Source organism: Bos taurus, chromosome 4 (assembly GCF_002263795.3).
Source record: "Bos taurus isolate L1 Dominette 01449 registration number 42190680 breed Hereford chromosome 4, ARS-UCD2.0, whole genome shotgun sequence".
Classification (NCBI taxonomy): Eukaryota; Metazoa; Chordata; class Mammalia; order Artiodactyla; family Bovidae; genus Bos; species Bos taurus.
This window is the reverse complement of record NC_037331.1, coordinates 56471260-56486476: the sequence shown is the minus strand read 5'-3', so window position 1 is coordinate 56486476 and position 15217 is coordinate 56471260. Positions and strand designations below refer to the sequence as shown.

The following is a 15217-nucleotide window of genomic DNA, read 5'->3' as shown; positions in this document are numbered from 1 at the left end:
ATATGGGTTTGGGCTGTGCAGATTCACTTATACAGATTTTTTTCAATAGTTCAGTTCAATTCAGTTCTGTTCAGCCGCTCAGTCAGGTCCGACTCTTTGCGAGCCCACAGATTCCAGCACGCCAGGCTTCCCTGTCCATCACCAACTCCCAGAACTTGCTCAAACTCATGTCCATTGAGTCGGTGATGCCATCCAACCATCTCATCCTCTGTTGTCCCCTTCTCCTCCCACCTTCAGTCTTTCCCAGCATCAGGGTCTCTTCAAATGAGTCAGTTCTTTGCATCAGGTGGCCAAAGGATTGGAGTTTCAGCTTTTCAATAGTAAATACCCCAATACTGCACAATCGTAGCTGGTTGAATCAGTGTATGTGGAGCTACAGATACAGAGGAAACACAGGTAGGAACCACATACACAGAGGACTGACCATAGGTTCCATGTGGATTTTCAATTGCACATTGTTCAAGGGTCAAACTGTAGTTGCTACTGCTAGTACTCCTGGAGATGCTAGAGGTGATACTCACAGTACACGTGCCACATTAGCTTTATGGAGTAGCAAACATTCTGATTTCTGCAACACATGTGGTATGAGGACTCTAGTTAAGGGACTGTGGACCACTGCAATCATCTTTGGAAAGTCTTGTAACAGGTTTCAGTAGCATGAATATAGATATCTGACTTTGAAGAAAATTGAGAACATGAAAAACTTATATGCTAAAAGGTGGCATCTGAATTTTTAAAATACAGATGAAAACCAGATGACTAATTAGCCTTTCATAAGATAAATGCCTCCAGCCTGCCTTCACTCTAGTTATTTCCCTTCCAGTCTTACAGTGGGCAAGGCGTAAGATTAATTAGGTCCCTCCTGCTGCTTTCTTAGGGACTTTCCCTGGTGAATTAGCACCTTTTTGTTTTTATGTCTCCCTTTCTACCAGCTCTGATTATTAATATTTCAACATGTTTAAGCTTTCTCCATGATAAATATTCCTCTAATAGCCCAAGTTCTCCTTCAGTAGACACCTTATATTCCTCTTGAAATACAGTTTACATCCACTACATCTTTTTCTTTTTTAATCCCTCAGTCTATGACACCTTGGCTTTCCATTCTCACCAATGCATTGAAAATGCTCATCAAGTTTACCAAATATCCAATAATTCCATAGTGCATCCAGATTGGTCTTCCTTAATACAAATGTGACCACGTCTGTCCCTTCTTAAAACCCTCCATAGTTTTCCAATGTCTTCATAATAAAGTCTACATATATTCAGAGAGGCTTATGTTTTACAACTCTCTTCTAAACTCCACAGTGAGTCCATCAATTCACAGATGCTGCCTGAATACCGACAATGTGTTAGGCAAGCTCTGAGCTTGAGGATACAGCAAACCAGCAATAGTTTCAGACGTCAAGAAGCTTATATAACCTAGTAGCTAGGAATTGGGATATATATAAACAAAGATATTCCAGATTCTAGTAACTATTATAACGGTAGAATGGCAGATGTGGCATATCAGGATATCTGGGTGACATTACAGCTGAAAGAAGGGGGCAGCAGAGGAAGAGATGCTTAGATAGGCATCACCAACTCAATGGACATGAATCTGAGCAAACTCCAGGAGAGAGTGAAGGACAGAGGAGCCTGGTGTGCTGCAGCCCATTGGGTCACGAAGAGTCAGACACAGCTTCGCCACTGAGCAACAACATAGTTGAGAGAGCTGAATGTCTTAGCCAAACATGGCCAGCACACTGCTACTCAGTTTTCAGCCAAGACTTCCTTTGGCAAGTTTTCCTCTAGCCTTGAGTTTGGGCTGGCTGCAGTTCCTAGATGCTCCGAAGCACTGCGTGTTAACTCCGTGTCTTCACCACTCTCATTTGCCTATGTCACTGCCATTACCTGTTTGATTCCACCCCCAGCAGGAACTGGCCTTTTTGTTGCTGGTTACATAACAACACTGATAGCACTTGGTATGCCTGAACTGCTCAATCTATATTTCCTAAAGGATAGATGAAGTAATATCAGTAATTAATTTTCCTGACCTTAAAGTCCAGTTTTGTTTTGTTTTTAGGGCCCACTATTTTGAAGAGGGACATTTGTCTTCTGAAAAAGTATTTGGCTGACCGAAGGAAAAGTCACATGAAACATTCCACTCATTATTTTCATTTGCTTTATTATTGTTAACATGAATATTAAAGCAGAAAACTCAATACCTAGATTAAACAATTCATTTTTGGCTTATGCTTTTCCACTTTTTTTTTTTTTTTTTAATTCCTAGGCTCTGTGAAAATACGTAATCTTTTCCTATGTGAATTTTGAAATACAAAGTTATAAACTTCGTAAAACCTAATGATTCCTCAGCTGTGTTAAATATTCAACTTGTAATGATAGTTCATAACTGCACAATTATTTTCCTTTTTAATCACATGGATTTCTGTATGTAGAGTAGATAAGCTCTAAGATCCATCTATCCATTTTAAATTCTAACCTCAAGATTAAATATTAATACAAGCATGAAAAACATGATATTTTCAGGCTTGGACATATGCTAATCAACTGTCAAATAGATTACACCTGCCCAAATCTATTCTTTGTTTCATATGACTCAGCTTGTAAACTGATCCAAGGTAACTGAAAAATTCATCTGAGATCATACAACTTTTAAAAGTCAAACAGAAGTGATCCTTATGCACTGTCTGTATTGAAACTATAAATATTGCTCTAAGACACCATTGTTCGGTCACTAAGTCATGTCCAACTATCTGTGACCCCATGGACTGCAGCACGTCACGCTTCCCTGTTCTTCACTGAGTTTGCTCAAACTCATGTTCAATGAGTCAGTGATACTATCCATTCATCTCATCCTCTATTGCATCCTTCTCCTCTTGCCCTCAATCTTTCCTAGCATCGGGGTATTTTCCAATGAGTCGGCTCTTCACATCAGGTGGCCAAAGTTTTGGAGCTTCAACTTCAGCACCAGTCCTTCCAATGAGTATTCAGGACTGATTTCCTTTAGGATTCACTGGTTTGATCTCCCTGCTGTCCAAGGGACTCTCAAGAGTCTTCTCCAGCACCACAGTTCAGAAGCATCAATTCTTCAGTGCTCAGTCTTCTTTATGGTCCAACTTTCACATCTATACATGACTATTGGAAAAACCATACCTTTGACTATATGGACCTTTGTCAGCAGTGATCTCTCTATTCTTTAATACACTGTCTAGGTTTGCCATCGTTTTTCTTCCAAGGAGCAAGCATCTTTTAATTTCATGGCTGCAGTCCCTATCTGCAGTGATTCTGGTGCCCCCCAAAATGAAATCTGACACTGCTTCCACTTTTTCCCTATCCATTGACACCATGAAGGCTTTTAATCATGGAATTCTTACAGTGTAACTATATCCACTGTCTTATAATTTTTCATCCCTCAGTGATAGAGACAGAGGAGGGAAATTAAATAGTTTGGGAATCTCACTAGAGGATTAAAGACAAACAGAATTTTAAGAGGGTTTGTGAGACTGTTATAGGCTAATCACTCAAAAAAAGATAGTAACCTAGCAACAATCTATACCACCTTTAAGGAAGATCAGGTGCATTCAAGTGAAAGGCACACTCGACTTGTGAACAAGTCGTGATAGTTAAAACACAAAACAATAGATACGTTACACGAAGTCAGGAAGTTAATGGTTTTTGAAGAGCAGCATTTCTGTATGTAGTCAAGACAGGAATACAGGTGAAAGGGGAAAGAAACGATTTGAAAGAGGATATTATACCAAAATCTGAGATGAATTACTCTATTTTAGTATATGTTAACACCCTTTTGCCGGAGAAGGCAATGGCAACCCACTCCAGTACTCTTGCCTGGAAAATACCATGGACTGAGGAGCCTGATAGGCTGCAGTCCCTGGGGTCGCTGTGAGTCGGACACGACTGAGTGGCTTCGCTTTCACTTTTCACTTTCCTGCATTGGAGAAGGAAATGGCAACCCACTCCAGTGTTCTTGCCTGGAGAATCCCAGGGACAGTGGAGCCTGGTGGGCTGCCATCTATGGGGTCACACAGAGTTGGACACGACTGAAGAGACTTAGCAGCAGCAGCAGCAACACCCTTTTGCTAATCTACATGTGACTTAAATAGTGCCATGACAGTCTCAGACCACACGGGGTTCAAAGACAGAACTGATGATGTAAAACCTTTATATCTACCCCCTAACGAGGAAGAAGGTAGTCTTTTCCCCACTTTTTCTTTGATTACAAAAAATGTAGCCCTCTTTGTTCTCGGGGTTGCACTCTTGCTGGCCCACCTGTATCTTTCACAAGCATCTTATGCTAATGAACTCACTGTTTGCCTATCACTTCGCCTCTTGCTGAATTCTTTCTGTGACAAAACAAAAGAACCTGAGCTTCAGTAAGTTCAGGTGAGAAGGTGAGCAGATTCAATAGGAAAGACAGGTTTTGAGTCCCCTCCTAAGTCAAAGATTGTGGGTTCAAGTCCCATCTGAGAAGGACGGTGGTTTCACCAGCACTAGAGAAACCCTTCCATTTTGATGGTGTATGTATAAAGCTGTCTGGAAACTGAAGCAATGGTAGAGAAATAAACATAATTAATGACAGATCATTCCTATGACTGAGGACAATCAACTTCTAAGATTTTAGTGAACAAAGGAAGCATTGTTGTTGTTTAGTTGCCATCTGTATACAACTCTTTGCGACCCCATGGATGGCAGCACACCAGGAAGCCTTAAAGGAAGGAAGCATTAAGGTTCCCTAAATTTTAGCAAAGATCAGACTTTTACAAACCAGACATCAATATTTCCTATTTAATGTTAGACTGTCAGAGTAGCATAGCATAGTGATTAGACTACAGCCTATAGAGAATATCAAATATAAACTCTGCCTCCCTAGTCAGAATGTTGTAGCCAGAACTTCTCACTGTGGCTTTAGCAGGATGAAATCAGCTAAAATATATTCTCCCTTATTTTCTATTAAGGCATCATTACCACTACTAGACTTAGTCTATTTGATTTTGTCTCATTAGTTTTGTTACTCTATTTCTAGGTTACTTTATTGGACTTTGATGATAGGTGTTTCAAACCTTATATGCTTATCCAAAATAAGAGTTAATTTCTTGGCTTGGGTACAGAAATTTTAAAAAGTCAATTTACAGAAGAGCAAATCTGTGGATAAATCTGATAAACAGAATTTAATGGAATCAGATAAAGCAATGGTCAAAAATTTATCTGAATGATGATAAATAAGAAAAAGAGAAACTAAAAAGACATACTAAAGAACACCGTATAATGTCACTTACCCTTAGTTCTTCTTTTGTGTTGAAACTATCAAGAAGCTGCTGATAATGTCTATCTGTCATTTGCCGTAATAGGGACAGGAGACAAGCAACAAACTCCCCCTAATGAAGAAAAAGATCAAGCATATTTTTTTAGCAAGTACATAAAACAACATCAACAACTTACTTTCAACTCTCAAATAGAACACCTGAAGGAAAAAACCCACTAAGATCCAAATTTACCCCATGATACTGTCTTAATCTAAATTAACCATGATATTACAGTCAAAATTTCTCCCTGTGATGATGATCATTTACTTGGTACACATGCATTTTATAATTTAGAGTGTGTGTGTGTGTGTGTGTGTGTGTGTGTGTTTAACTTAGGTGGAAGCTTTTCAGTAGGGTAGTAACTACATACACTTAAAGAAGGTGAGGCAATGAGGCTTCTGACTATTAAGCATTTACTGTGCCTTGGTTCATTGTATCATTTAAACCTCTTATCAGTGCTATAAGGTAGGGAATATAATGCTAATTTTTCTTTCTTTTTTTTAATTGAAGTATAGTTGATTACAATGTTGTGTTAATTTCTGCTGTACAGCACAGGGAATACTAATTGAAAGAAAGTAAAATATAGGTTTGGTGGGCTAAAAAGAAATTGGCAGAATTGGAGTTATTTCCAGCTTTTTATACTCCAAGCTCTTCCTATAACTTCCTGCTCAATATTTGAATTCCTATGATCTTCTCCAGCTCTTTAGAGGGCCTATCAGCTAACTTGCTGGGTGCAGAGAAAGCCATACACTGCATAATGTTGGTTTCAATCTCCTTTTAAGACCAGTTAATTTTTTAAAATTTTATTGAAATATAGTTGATTTACAATGTATTAATTTCTGTTGTACAGCAAAGTGATTGTTATATATGTCCTTTTTCATATTATTTTTCATTATGGCTTATCACAGGATATTGAAGATAGACCACTGTGCTATACAGGAGGACAATTTGTTTATCCATCCTGTATATACTAGTTTGTACCCACTAACCCCAAATTCCCAATCCATCCCTCCCCTTTTACCCCTCCTTCCCTCAGCAACCACAAGTCTAAGAATAGTTAAAGTTAATTGTGATTCTTTTGTGCTTGGGTGCTATGCAACTGACTCCTATAAAATCAAAATCTTAAAAATTAATAATGAAAAGGAAAAAAAATGTATAGCATCCACAGATTTGAGGAGTTATAAAATTGTTATCAGGCTTTCCTGGTGACTCAGAGGGAAAAGAATCTGCCCACCAAAGCAGGAGACACAGGAGATGTGGGTGGGTTAGATCCCTTGGTTAGGAAGATCCACTGGAGAAGGAAATGGCAATACACTCCAGCACTCTTGCCTGGAAAATCCAATGGGCAGAGGAGATCAGAGGGCTTCAGTCCATGGGGTCACAAAGAGTCAGACACAACTGAGTGACTGAGCACACATACACACACAAAATCATTATTGCTGCATTTCCTGACGCATTTCTAACTTAAAATATTTGTTTTCAATGAAACTTTTGCTCAGCAAAGAATTTACCTACTTTTAAGTACAATAGGAAAAGGAGTAAGTCAAGGCTGTATATTGTCACCCTGCTTATTGAACTTATATGCAGAGTACATCATGAGAAACACAGGGCTGGAAGAAGCACAAGCTGGAATCAAGACTGCGGGGAGAAATATCAATAACCTCAGATATGCAGATGACACCACCCTTATGGCAGAAAGTGAAGAGGAACTAAAAAGCCTCTTGATGAAAGTGAAAGAGGAGAGTGAAAAAGTTGGCTTAAAGCTCAACATTCAGAAAATGAAGATCATGGCATCTGGTCCCATCACTTCATGGCAAATAGATGGGAAAACAGTGGAAACAGTGTCAGACTTTATTTTTTGGGGCTCCCAAATCACTGCAGATGGTGATTGCAGCCAGGAAATTAAAAGATGCTTACTCCTTGGAAGGAAAGTTATGACCAACCTAGATAGAATATTCAAAAGCAGAGACATTACTTTGCCAACAAAGGTCCATCTAGTCAAGGGCTATCGTTTTTCCAGTGGTCATGTATGGATGTGAGAGTTGGACTGTGAAGAAAGCTGAGCACCAAAGAATTGATGCTTTTGAACTGTAGTGTTGGAGAAGACTCTTGAGAGTCCCTTGGACTGCAAGAAGATACAACCAGTCCATCCTAAAGGAGATCAGTCCTGGGTGTTCTTTGGAAGGACTGATGCTAAAGCTGAAACTCCAATGCTTTGTCCACCTGATACGAAGAACTGACTCATTAGAAAAGACCCTGAAGCTGGGAAAGATTGAAGGTGGGAGGAGAAGGGGATGACAGAGGATGAAATGGCTGGATGGCATCACCAACTCGATGGACATGAGTTTGAGTAAACTCCGGGAGTTGGTGATGGACAGGGAGGCCTGGCATGCTGCGATTCATGGGGTCTCAAAGAGTCGGACACGACTGCGCAACTGAACTGAACTGAACTGAAGTACATTTAAAACAGTATAAGCACAATAAGAGAGGTAACCAGTGGTAAGTGAATGTGGATTAAGAGAAATGCAGTTTAATTGGGAATTGGATTCTTCGAGTTTTCATGGGAAAATATTATAGACTCATATGTACAACTTGAGACTAAAAGCTCAGAGAAGTGGCATTTACCAATAGCAGTAGCTAAGTCAAGACAGTCAAAGCCACCAGGCTATGGGAGGCCCAAGGATGCTACTTTATGGCCATGTTAGGGGTAAAGAATCCACCTGCCAATGCAGGTGATGCAAGAGATGCAGTTTAATCCCTGGGTTGGGAAGATCCCCTGGAGGAGGATATGGCAACCCACTCCAGTATTCTTAAATGGAAAATTCCGTGGATGGAGGAGCCTAGTGGACTATAGACCACTGGCTTGCAAGAGTCAGACATGACTGAGAGACTGAGTACATGCACACACACACACACGTGTGTGCACACACACACACACAGTACCAAGAGATGCAAGTTGACTCCTTGCATGTGTATAATAATTTGCAACACACAGATATGACAAATTAATATTTCTGCACACTTTTTAGGACAAATATTTAAGAGCTCACCAGTATGGGCTAGCAGAAATACCCTCTAAGCTCAATATATTACTTTGTTATATACTCTGCACTTTTTAGCTGCTCTTATGTCTCAACCTGAAAACACAAATCTAGTTAGTTGAAATGCATTCAATTTTTCATCTTCGGTTTTTCTACATCTTAACCACACTATCTCCAATGTATCTCCAATGTAATCTACGAGATTAACATTCTTAGACTATTTATTTCAACATATATTCTATGAATAGTGATATATCTTAAGTGACATTATTTTTAATGATTTTAGTAAATCATAAAAATTACTCAAAAATGAGAAGATTTTCATTAAATCTTTACAGTCACTGTACTAAGAGAATCTCTCTCTGAATCCATATGATTGACTATTTATCTCTGTCATATCTGGTTTAGGCCCAGTGCAAACAACTTGTCATGCTAATCTCTCATCCTGGCACATTTAAGACATGTTGTCAATTCCAATATCTACCTTACAATGTCATTTTATTTATTCACTTCATCAGTTTAGGAACATTTAACCCTGTTAAAAGGCCGAGATGTCCAATATTTCACTGACATATTTTTCACCTGTAATTTTAAGAGACTTTAAGTGTCTGCATGAAAGCTGTAGACTCATAATTTGTTAAAAATAAAAAATTACTGTCGGCCAAGGTTCAATTCATATTAATGTTGGAATTTAAGTACAAATCACCTTTAGCAAGAACTCCATGCCACAGTGGTTGCATGCATATTACAACTAGATTGAGTATAATGGCCATTTCCACCAATACCTGAGAATAAGGTTAGTAGATGGCTATAAGGTCTTCAAGAAACCTTCCATTATATATACCCAAATTTCCCCCAGAATTCCCCCTTATAGAATTCTGTCTTCTTCTTCCCTCAAACACAGTCCATAGCACACAAAAACTTTAGACAAATGTAGAGCTATGTCTTAGACATGGCTCCTGCTGAACTGAGTCACCCTCACTATAAATGGTGCTGAACAGAACTATGTACACAGATGCATTTACCAACTGGAAGGAACTCTGGAGTCCAATAGTTGCGGGGGTGAACAAATGGCCATATATGCCTCTTTATAAAGTCTCCTTCCATGTACAACGAGACATTTGAAAGGAACTGATTACAATGGTGCTCTACCCTCCCCCAACTCCCCTCAACTAGTGAGAGTATTTTAAAGCTTAAACAGCAGTTGGTAGAAGAACAAGAAGTACAACCCATTTAGATGGTAAAAATAAGGCTACTGTTATCTGGAATTGTGACAGGAGTGGAAGCCAGTCGCCCTGTTGGTGTTACCAGGAGACAGGGTGACAGATGTGGCACTTACAGAGAGCTGAAACACGTCACCATGACACACGGTGGGCCCGGCTTTTACCCACAGCATGTCCACTTATAGTGGGCACTTTTTCTGTAAAGACAGAAAGGTGCTCAGGGTAGGACTGCCATGGAAAAACTCCCTATTCAGAGAGCCTGTTCTCTAATTCAGAAAGAGGAAGAAATTAGGTCTTCAGTGCCCAGAAAAATAACCTTGCCAATGATCAGGACCTATTTCTCACCTTAGAATTAGTTAAAAAGTAAGTAGCTCTTTTAGGGGCTTTCCTGGTGGCTCAGCAGTAAAAATCTGCCTGCCAGTGCAGTAGATGCAGGTTCAATCCCTGGGCCAGGAAAATCCCCTGGAGAAGAAAACAGCAACCCATTACGGTATTCTTGCCTGGGAAATCCCAAGGACAGAGGACCTGGAGGGCTACAGTCCGTTGGGTCGAGTTGGACACGACTTAGCAACTAAACAGCAATAATAAACAACAATAAAGCAGCTCTTATAGGAAACTGCCTTCAGCAGGAAGCCCCTTTTCCTTGTCACTTTAGCAGAGATACACTATAACTAACTTTTAAACCAGGCACCCTCATGTTCTACTCATCCCCAGCCCAACACAGCTTTCAAATCTTTTAATCACACAATACTTTGCCTAACTTGTCCATTCTTTCTGTAGATCAAAGAAGTAGAAATGAAGAATAAGTAATGAACAAATGACCAGATCTCTTCTCTAGCTTTCCCTTCAGTAATCTGAACAAAATGTGTGATCGAACTGTATGAACAAGATAACATCTAGAGGACGATCACAAGGGTTGGACAAGTCTGCGCACAGTTGAAGAATGGCGGTGATTCTGACACCCTATCTCCATGATGAACTGAGGTTACTTCCTTGTTTCTTTTAAAAGCTTTTGTTGCTGAGCAGAATCTTTGGAGGTGGTTTTGGGGAATGCTGAGTTCACCATGTCCCCAGATGGCTGGCATTTTGATTAAAGGCATCTTTCTTTTCTACCATTTGTGAATGTGTAATTGATCTTGTAAACGGGAAGCAGCCGAACTTGATTCATTCAATAACAACAACAACATAGGTATTACTTCTACAATAATAATAATATTATGGACTGGTGTTGCTACCACAATTACTAATGGCTAACATGTACTGATAGTGCTTAAACACTTCTATAGATTTGATGAAACCCTCAAACTCACGTTGAGATAAGTACAATTACTTTCTCTATTTTAAAGGCAATTAAACAGAAGTTTGCCCAGAGCATGCACAGCTAATCAAAGGGCAGAGTAGGATTCAGACCAGGTCTGCTTGGGGATTCGGAAAAAAAAAAAAAAACTATCTTGAAGCATAAAATCTATAAAATCCAAGATACCAAACTATTTAAGTGCATATTTCTTGCAAACTTCATCCCACATACCCAGAGTTTGGTTTGGTACATGGCAAGGGCCACAAAACAGCTACCTGTGGGAAGGGTTTCACTTTATGTGATTTTCCTAAAATTGTAGCAAACCGGACAAACCCCTTGTCTGCCCAAACCCACCCATGAGCATCACTCACTGCTTTCTCAAGTCTCTTAATATGCACTGATTATTATACTGTGAGGACTTCCCCGGTGACTCACTGGTAAATAATGCACCCGCCAAGGAGGAGACACAGGTTCGATCCCTGGGTGGGGAAGATCCCCTGGAGGAGGAAGTGGCAACCCACTCCAGTATTCTTGCTGGGGAAATCCTATGCACAGAGGAGCCTAGAGGGCTACAGTCCAAGGGGTTGCAAAGAGTCGGAAACAACTGAGCAACTAAACTACAGCATTACGCTGTGAAGACCTACAGGTCATGTATGGCCCAGAAAAATTTGACAGCTTCAACCCTGTTGATAGATACAAAGCAGTTTGACAAAGAGTTTTAGCTTTTGATCTTGGGCAGTCTTTGACCACATGGAGCATTTCCTGTGATTTTGTTTGCTCGGCTATTATAATTTTAGGACTGTGTTGGAGCTGTATTGCCAGGAAGCAGTTGAAATGTCACCAGCAAAACCAAAATGAAGGAGACTTTCTTCTGCTTTGGGGAAGCTGGAGTATATATGCTTTTCCCAATTCCATCTGCCAAGTACAACAAAAACCCCTCCATTATATATAAAACAAACAAGATGACTCTGGAAAGTGGAAAGAGAACAGGCCTGCTAGAGACCTCAGACCCAAGAAAGGACAGGGTGCTGTGTTCTCTGGGTTTTCTTTTTGCCTCCTATATCCTGCTCCTGGAGTTGAAGACGCTGGCCTCCTTGAAATAACAGTAATTGTAACAATCTACCTAACTACCCCCGCTACCCTCGCCTCTGCTCGGCATCTCCCAGAAAGCCTGCTCTCTTAAGCCAAAGCACCAGGAAAGGGTAAGTTTAACAAGACAAAACTTTTAGCAGTCACTTCTCCTGTAGCTCAACATCACAAAAATCTGGCTGTTTTAAACCTGCAAGAGCCAAATGGGGAGTCCAGATTTCCCTGTTTACAAGGCTGTGATGGGATACCCCAACATCTGTCTCCAGAATGGAGAGTCAAACAGGGGGCAGGTATTTTCATGATGACTCTTCTGTGTCAGTGAAGCCAAGGTAAGGAGCCTGGATTTCTGCCTCCAACTGCCCATCATGAGTTGGCATCCTAACCCTTTCCTTGCTAAGTAGTGTCACATAAAGCCATGAGAAACAGAAGGTTTAAATAAGATCCAGAGTCTTATAATACAAAAATGTCCAGATTTCAACTGAAGATCACTCATCATACAAAAATCCAAGAAGATCTCAAACTGAATGAAAAACGACAAGAGATGTCAACACTGAGATAATAGAGATGTTAAAATTACCTGACACAATGAATATAAAAATCAACTCAAAATGGTTCACAGAGTTTAATGTGACATATAAAACTATAATACTTTTAGCAAAAGAGAAAAAAACCTAGGAGATAACCTTCAGAATATAGGGCTAGACTAAAAGAGTTCTTAAACTTGACATCAAAAGCATGATCCATCAAAGGAAAAACTGATAAACTGGACTTCATCAAAATTAAAAACCTTTGCTCTACAACAAAAAGACCCTGTTAAAATGATGAAAAAAACAAGCTACAGAGTGGGATAAAATATTTGTAAATGACATATTCAACCAAGGACAGCAATCCAATTAGAAAAAGGAGAAAAGACATAAAAAGACATTCCACTGAAAGCAATATATAGATGGCAAAAAAGTATGTGAAAAGATGTTTGGCCTCATTAATCATTAGGGAAATGCAAGTCAAAACCATGATAAGATACCACTACCCACCTATCAGAGTGTCCCCATCCTTCCCCATTCCCCAAAGTGACAACACTAAATGCTTATGAGGTTCTGAGAAATTGGGTCATTCATTATACACTGCATATATGAGAATGTAAAGTTATACACCCATTATGGAAATAGGTAAGGCCATTTATTAAAAACCAAAATAGGCTACTACCATACAATCCAGCAACCATACTCCTGGGAGTATTTATCCTAGAGAAATGAAGAAATATGCTTATATAAAAACTTGCATGCAAATGTCTATAGTAGCTTTGTTAGTAACAGCCAAATTCTGGAAACAACCAAGATGGCTTTCGGTATAGCATATCTATAGCACATCCACACCATGAAAACTACTAAGAAAAAGGAACAGATATATATATTTATATATATGTATATATACACATACACATTGACCTGGATGAATTTCTAGAGGATTAAGCTGAGTTAAAAGAAAAAAGCCAATCACAAAAGTTATGTACTGTATGGTTCTACTTGTATAACATTCTTTTTAAAAATTTTTTAAAAATCACAGTCAATTTACAATGTTGTACCAATTCTCTGTTGTACAGCAAAGTGACTCAAGTACAGCATTCCTAAAATGACAAAATAACAAGAAAAGGAGAACAAATTTTGTGGTTGACAGGCTTAAGAAGGAGGTGAAGATGGGAGAGAATTGAGTTTGGCTATAAAAGGGCAAGATAGGGGATTCTTGGGGTGGTGGCATATTCTGCATCTTGACTGCATTACTGTCGATATCCTAGTTGTGATACTGTGCTATAGTTCTGAAAGACGTTACCATTAGGGAAACTGGATAAAAGGAACATGGAATATCTGTATTATTTTTCACAACTGCATGTGACTCAAATTATCACAAAATAAAAATTTCAGAAAAACATGAGAAGACAGAACAAAAAAATTCAAAACAAACTCCCGCAAACTTTCAAACCCATAATGATCTCCAGTGGTTTTAAGAAAAAACATGTTTTGAGCATTTACTATAGACAAAAGAGTTGCCAAATACACAAAGCTAACCCTATGAGGTAGGTGGCATTTTACACATGAAATTAATAGCTTGTTCTTCTTTTCTTTAATAAGGCAGTACAACTATTACATATATTAGGAAGTTTTTTCATATAATCTTTAACCTTTGTTTGTTAAAAGAAGTTGAGTAACTTTACTTCCAAACAAACCTAGAGCTTGGCAGGAAGAACCAGGTAAATCTCAGCTCTGAAAGCAGAGAAAATAAGATGCAATACAAAATGGCCATCCTTAAGGCATTCAACCCTGGCAGGACAGCCAGCGTGGGCTTTCTTTTTTGTTGTTGTTTGTTGTTTAGTCCCTAAGTCCTGCCCAACTCTTTTGTGACACCATGGTCTGTACCCAACTCTGTCCATGGGACTTCCCAGACAAGAATACTGCAATGGGTTGCCGTTTCCTCCTCCAGGGGATCTTCCTGACCCAGGAATCGAACCTGCACCTCCTGGATTGGCAGGTGGAATTTTTACTACTGAGACACCTGGGAAATCCTCTATTTCTTTAAGTAAAAGAAAAAAATATTATCTTCATCAGGAGCTAGGCAAACATTCTTATGATAGTGGTTCTATAGTGCACAATTTGTAAAAATAATAGCAAAAGGCTGACATTTTGGTTAATAACCATGAAAACTATAACATCTACTGCCATTTCTGCAAGTGGTATTTAGAAGAATGTTCTGAATCAGACCTTAAAAAAAAAAAAGCCCACACTGGTCAACTGAATGTGAGTTTCAAATGTGAAAATTTATGTACCCATCCATCCATCTATATCTCTCTCTCTCTACACACACACATATAAATATATATACAAATAAACTATCACATAAATTATGGCTTAATATTTATAACTCATGCTACATTAAATTCATAAAATAGTGGAGCTTGAAGCTATCTCAAAATCACCAAGTCAAACTTCCACAATTTATAGCTGAGGAAACTGACCACCCCCACCAACCTGCCACCAAATTAAGATCCTTACCGCTGCTGCTGCTAAGTCCCTTCAGTCATGTCCGACTCTGTGCGACTCCAGAGACGGCAGCCCACCCATCCCTGGGGTTCTCCAGGCAAGAACACTGGAGTGGGTTGCCATTTCCTTCTCCAATGCATGAAAGTGAAAAGTGAAAGTGAAGTCGCTTAGTCGTGTCCGACTCTTAGCAACCCCATGGACTGCAGCCTAC

At 39.4% G+C, this 15217-nt stretch overlaps 1 protein-coding gene across 4 annotated transcripts in view; it reads right to left on the bottom strand.

The window, feature by feature from the left end:
* Positions 1-15217, bottom strand: part of DOCK4 (dedicator of cytokinesis 4) — a 479778-nt gene that overhangs the window by 112998 nt on the left and 351563 nt on the right. For all 4 annotated transcript variants that reach the window (XM_059885863.1, XM_059885865.1, XM_059885864.1 and 1 more), the window contains exon 26: positions 5295-5393. In XM_059885863.1, coding sequence (XP_059741846.1) covers positions 5295-5393 — 99 coding nt within the window. The remainder of the gene's footprint in view (positions 1-5294; positions 5394-15217) is intronic.